This window comes from Setaria italica, chromosome III, assembly GCF_000263155.2.
Source record: "Setaria italica strain Yugu1 chromosome III, Setaria_italica_v2.0, whole genome shotgun sequence".
NCBI classification, from domain to species: domain Eukaryota; kingdom Viridiplantae; phylum Streptophyta; class Magnoliopsida; order Poales; family Poaceae; genus Setaria; species Setaria italica.
Window position 1 is genome coordinate 1,441,708 of NC_028452.1, and position 6,239 is coordinate 1,447,946.

The 6,239-nt window shown below is 49.0% G+C and overlaps 1 protein-coding gene across 1 annotated transcript; it reads right to left on the bottom strand.

The window, feature by feature from the left end:
• Positions 1-4,564: 4,564 nt before the first annotated feature.
• Positions 4,565-5,558, bottom strand: LOC101763478. The gene has a single exon (XM_004960090.2). The coding sequence runs from the start codon at positions 5,266-5,268 to the stop codon at positions 4,990-4,992; it is 279 nt and encodes a 92-aa protein (XP_004960147.1). The 5' UTR covers positions 5,269-5,558; the 3' UTR covers positions 4,565-4,989.
• Positions 5,559-6,239: the final 681 nt, after the last annotated feature.

Below are 6,239 nucleotides of genomic sequence, written 5' to 3' on the forward strand. Positions count from 1 at the left end.
ATATAAAATTCACATGTACAAGGACATTTACCTCTTTCATCCATGTATGAAAAAAACAAGAGAAGAAAAGGGAATTATAGCAATCTATTCATTATTGGTTAATCTAATTTCTATTCATTATTTTTTCTCATTTTATATGACAAATCATATTATAATTAAGGGCAAACATAAACTCATGGTACATCCAAATTACGTAGCTAAGGGCATATATGACATTTGACCTTTTACATCCATTCATAAAAATACAAGAAAAGTCGTTTTGCCGAACGCTTTTCAGAATGACTTTAGCTCCACCAGAGAAGCTACTCCACCGAAAAAATCACAACCGGAGCTGTTTCAGCTACAACGAGTTGTCAAACGAGCCCTTAAATTCATTGCTTAAATCTTTTGTACAATGTGTCAATTGCATTTTGACGCTACCCAAAAAAAACAGTTTTCAGCGTACACACAGGACACCTTTGTTTTGGACAAATGCAATGTAGCACGACAAAAGAGAACGAGCATTTACTCCTCACGTCCAAATTTTTTTGCCTTTTCCTGCTTAAAAAGAGAGGGTAACCGCATTGATGGTGGCAGTCAGGCATGGGAAGTTGAATGCGCCGAGATCGTTTGAATCTGAAATCCTGAAAAAGAGCCCTGGGCGCTGGGGCACACACCTGGCTCTGGCTGGGGGCGATCCAATTAGCCGCTGCGGCAGGCCGGCTTAACGGCCCTGGCCCCGTACGTACGGAGCTCGTTAATCGCCACCCGGTTCCGATAAGATAATGACCCAGAGATCCCACCTCTGCTGCTGGATCCTCTTCCTGCTTCTTAACACCATGAGCTCCTGGCACCTGCCATGCATGCCCATCAAGTTAGTAGCAGTAGACTAGTACTCTAGTGTAGTAGTAATCATGCTCGTCTCGTCTCTTCCGGGTCCATCGGCGGCATGGCAGCGGCCGCCGTGCAAGACGACGCTAACATGAGGTACTACGAGCAGTAACACCCATGTTTCATGGCTGAGAAATTCGAAGATCTCTTTCGAGCTCACTTTGATCTGTCTATCGATCTGATCATCTGATCATATGGGGACACGAACACGACACGGCTAGGCAACCCGGCAACGGACGGGGGCAAGGGCAATCAAGGGTATTGACTGACTCGGAGCGGGGCGCGTGGCAGGGGGGATGCAGGTAGTTTTGTGTGCCCGTCACGTGCCGCGGCTTCCGGGCCGGCCCGCCCTGTCTGTGGCCGGCCGGCCGGCCTTCCAGTTGGGAACTTGGGATGGGAGTTGAGCAGGGCAGGGCAGCGGCGCTCGCCGAAAGCCGCTTTCCACCCTTCCTCCTCCCCCGCAGTCCGCCGCAGAGCCCCGGAAATGGCAGCGGCGAGAAATAAATCCGCAGGGAGATGCAGGCCAAAGTTTCCGTCTCTGCATCATGATGTCCTCCAAAATGAAATTCCCTGTGCTGTACCTCGTCCAACGGCACTTGCAAGGCAACAGCACCAGAGGCCTACGCACTACCAAAGTACCAACGCGTATACGCCGCATCCTGCAAATCAAAGTTAGGGCAAAGTTCATTTAGCAATACTGCTATACGACAACTTTTTGCCATTGTCAGATGGCACCCAGACTAAATTCAGTGCTCCTAAGTGGAGTAATAGCTAGCAGCATCAAGTGTGGAATTCTGCTCGACACTGATGGTACTGGAGGTTGTACGTGGTACTCCCATCTGTGGTGATTGATGAGAGATTTCACAAAGTTAATGTTAGGCTCCTACAATCAATAACCAACAGTGCTGTACTTGTACCGTTGTACGTGGCGACAATTCCATGCCAAGAGAATACGGCCGCAGCGACCGGTCTTGTGTCTTCTCCCAGACGATCTCAGCAAGGTCATTTTCCAACACGTCCATCGCACAGCAATGCGTGCATCTGCAACACCAATCGATCCTTTCCTGATTATCAATAATTGGGGTCCTGTGGAAGAGGTCCTGTGGAAGAACAGTCATCAGGAGGCTACGTGGGGGTCTCGAGAGCTGGAGGGGGAGCTCTCGCACGTAACACCGCGACGGCAACGGCAAGAGAGACCGGCCGGGTGGTCCGCGCGCGCGTGAGCGTGGACACGGACGGCGACGGCGACGGCGCGGCCGGCAAATAATTGTGATCGCATCTGATCGGCCCGGTCCGGCCAGTTCATCGCGGAGAATTAAGTCCGGCAATGGTGGCAGGGGGACAGATCTCGACGGGAAAGATCGCGTCTTTGTCCAGCGTCGTCAACACTGACAGCGAATCGATCTTGCTCGCGCAGGTCGGGGGGCAATTACTGAGCTCCAGTAATCAGGGCTAGTACCATTACCACCGGCAGTAGCTAATGATCGACGCCACTGGATGTTGCCATTGATAAATCACATCCCGTAGTTATTGGACACCCAGCTTCTGCCTGCTCGTAAATCCTTTTTGCCAGTAAACTGAATCTGCGCAGATGGCACGGCTAACTTTTTTGCTTCTATCTCTCTTTTCTCTCTCTCTTTTCGTGTATTGCGAAAACTTTGCATTTCTGATATTAGTTGTTTGTCTACATCGTAAACTTTGCAGATGGTAGATTTTCAGTCTCGTAATAAGTTTATCTGCATTGCTGGAAAAAGTTTCGCAGTTGATGTTGCACACTTTATAGCTCGAAAAAGAAACTTCATGGTGCAGATAGGATGTTGCTGGATCACACTAGCTACGTCTCCCGGCGATCATACGTCCCTTTCGGAAGGAATTGCATCCATACCACGTCCTTATTGATTTTTTTCTGCACGTGAAGCTACCACTTACCTAAGAACCAGTAGACAATAGCTTCGCCCCCATTCGGCTAGTGCTGGCCTCCCCCACCAAATCTTGACCGTACATGAGCTATAGTGATCTGGACATGGACTGAAATTTCTTAGATGGGGTTTTGATCGAGTTGGAAATGGGCAAACTTGAATTGATTTTCCTTTTCAAATTAAATCTCACCTGTAACGTTAAAGGTTTACAGCTAGAGTTTGTTTTTTGGGTTGAAAGTAAAAAAAAAAAGTCAGTACTTTCTTTGTTTTGAATTGAAAGTTCAAGACATGATTGCTGTATATAGTTTCGATTTACCTGAGAGCTAATGTTGAGTTGAAAGTTGACAATCGCCTGTTCAAGTTTTAATCTGTCTGCGTTGTAAGTTATATGCGTATTTTAAATTTAGCGCACACCTCAATATTGTAATTAAGACCTTTTACTTATTACAGCGCTCAAGACCAGCTTAGAGCTACTAGATCGTTCATCATGTCGTGTAAGGCGCTCATTCATGAGACGCGTTGTGTTACCAATTTTTCTCTACCTTAATATAAAGATGCATAATTCTCTTGTATATTCGACGAAAAACTTATTACAATGCTCGGGGCCATGAATCTTGTTTCAAAGGGGAAAGGAAAAGAGAGATCAACTCGCTCTTGCTTGTTAGTAGAATTATTTCTTGGACCAGTGCAAATTCGAGGTCCCCAAAAATTATTGTCCGTGAAAGTAAAAAGGTAATTTAACAATCTTACATGTACCACCAGAACTGGCTAATAAGCTTCGTGATACAAATTCAACCTTCTTTATGAATTTCACATTCCCATCTGTTGGGACCCTTTTCATGGGGGCAAGCATCAGAAAAAGATAAAGAACTTTTCGTGGATTTTTTTTACTTGACAGGAATGTACATGTACGGAATGTTCGTCATGAATAGGCATAGTTTGTTGATCTTTTATTGAGGAACAATAAAGAAAGGAATAACCCAAAAAAGAAGAAGGCAGTGACGCAGTTGGTTAAGATCAGTGTCTAAGGAAAAAAAACGTATGCTAAGGGGGTGTTTGGGAACACCCTGTTAAAGTTTAACACCTATCACATCGGATGTTTGGATGCTAATTAGGAGTATTAAACATAGGTTAATTACAAAACTAATTGCACAGATGGAGTATAATTCGCGAGACGAATCTATTAAGCCTAATTAGTCCATGATTTGACAATGTGGTGCTACAGTAACCATTTGCTAATGATGGATTAATTAGGCTTAATAGATTCGTCTCGCAAATTAGCACAGGGTTCTGCAATTAGTTTTATAATTAGCTCATGTTTAGTGCACCTAATTAGTATCCGAACATCCGATGTGACACTGTTAAAGTTTAACACCTCGTATCCAAACACCCCCTAACTTGGAGGAGCATTAATTGCCATTGGAGGTGGTCGATCAATGTGTTCACCACTTACCTCCACCTTTTAGAAAGGGGGGGAAAAGATCACCTTTGTCTTGATCTCTTGATCGAGAAGACTCCCTCCAATCCATTCCCTTCTGGTGTCAGTACTCACGATTTCGTATACCTCAATCCACAATTTTTGCTATGTGAAGAGAAAACGAAATCCACAATTTTGCACGTCACCTTTTTCTTCTAGCAAAAAAAAAATAGACTTCTTCCACGCGCGGCTGCGTTCCCAACCGAGTCCATCCACTTTGCTCATGTAGAGCAAAAAAATGGAAGAAAGAGAAGTGGAAATTGCTCAAACATTTTTGCACAGCGGCCTGGAGACTGGATTCAGGCGAACAAATATGTAGAATCGATAACAAAATATGTACAAGGAGATCAAACAAGAAACACTATACCCATATCTCTATCTCTTTCAATCAACAGAATAGCCTTGCTGTTCACTTGGCAAGCCAATCAATACAAGCAAAAAAAAAAAAGGAGCCACAAGAAATCGAGAGAGAGAAAAAAAAGAGCAGGGAAAAAGAGAAGAAAGGGAAGCAGAAGGGAATAGTAAAATACTACACGCTCCTCTCTTCTCCTTCTCATTCTTCTCCTCCACCTCGCCATGCACGGGCGCGTGCGAGCGAGACCAGCTCGCGCGCCAGGCCGCTGACGGCAAAGGACGCGCCGGCCGGCCACACGGCAGGACACGCACGGTAGCTAGTAATGGCTGTAGCTTAAGAAGAAGCTAGCTAGTAGCTAGGTACGGTGCTCATCTATTGTGCAGCGGGTTGGGCCCCGTGGGCACGCGGCGCTTGTCCTCGTCGACCAGCTCGTCGCCACCGGCGCGCCACCGCCGGCCGAGCCCGATGCTGACGAGGCCGACGACGACGACGTCGAACGCGCTCCGCCTCCCGCCGTCGGGGGCCGCGGCAGCCTTTCCGCCGGCTCCCTCCGCGCCGGGCACCGCGCGCGCCTCGGCGGCGCACGCGGCAGCGAGGAGCACTAAGCACGCGACCACCGCCGCGCGAGACCACCGCCTCGCCCTCATGCCGCGCGCGCAAAGCAAGCTCGGCGTGGCCGGTGGCGGCGACGCCCGCGATGGCACGGCGGCAGGCGGCAGGCTTGGCTAGGAAGCGAATGAAGGCTTTTGACGTGTGGATCGAGCTAGGTAGGCGTTGGGGGAATGAAACGAAGGGGAAGAGGGGGGGGCGGCCGGAGGAAGCGGAGCCCGGATGCAGTGGAGACAACAGTAGAGTTGTGGAGTGGAGTCAAAGCGGGTAAAGGCTCGGAGGGAGGAGCTGCAGGTAGCTGGAGGTTCTCGCTGCTGCAAAACTGCAAAGGGTTTTATGTAGGTGGGAAGGTGGTGTGGCCGTGTGGGGCGCGCGCCCATCAGCCCATGCCTCCCTCCCTCTGCAGGGCTCCACACGCTCAGAGAGAAGAGGCAAGGCGCAGAGGGCAGCTAGGGGCCAGTGGGGGGATGCCACCAAACCGCATTGAAGGATCTTCAATTCTCTGCGCCTCCCTGCCACTGTCCGCCTCAGCAGCCCAGCCCAGCCGAGCCCAGCGCCCCAGCCGTGGGGAAGAGAGAGAAAGAGGTAGAGAGAGAGAGAGAGAGAGAGAGAGAGAGGAAGGACGGGGGGAGAGAAGGAAACGCCCACACCCAGGCCACTTTGCAGTCACAGAGCAAAAAGGTGCGGAGGAGATGGAAAGTTTGGTGAGCACGGGCCCAACGCACAGAGTGACACACCCGGCCGCTTCGTTGCTGTTCAGTTCCCCCACAAGGACCGTGGATCATTTGGTTTGAAAGCTGGCTTGCTTCACCCACGTTTTCCTTTAGCTTGACACCACGGTGAAACTGGGGCAGCAACAATACATGTCACAACAAGTTACCCCAATTCCATCCTCTGATCTAATCTGCTCCATAGGTTATTGGTTATGGAGCCAAATGCAATGCTTACAGGTCTCAGCTAGCTGCACAGTTCTTGTACGTGCTGGATTAGCAGCTGCTTCGCCGAGCAC

Excerpts from the sequence above, each read along its gene's own strand:
- LOC101763478 (XM_004960090.2), bottom strand. The coding sequence starts at position 5,268 with ATGAGGGCGAGGCGGTGGTCTCGCGCGGCGGTGGTCGCGTGCTTAGTG.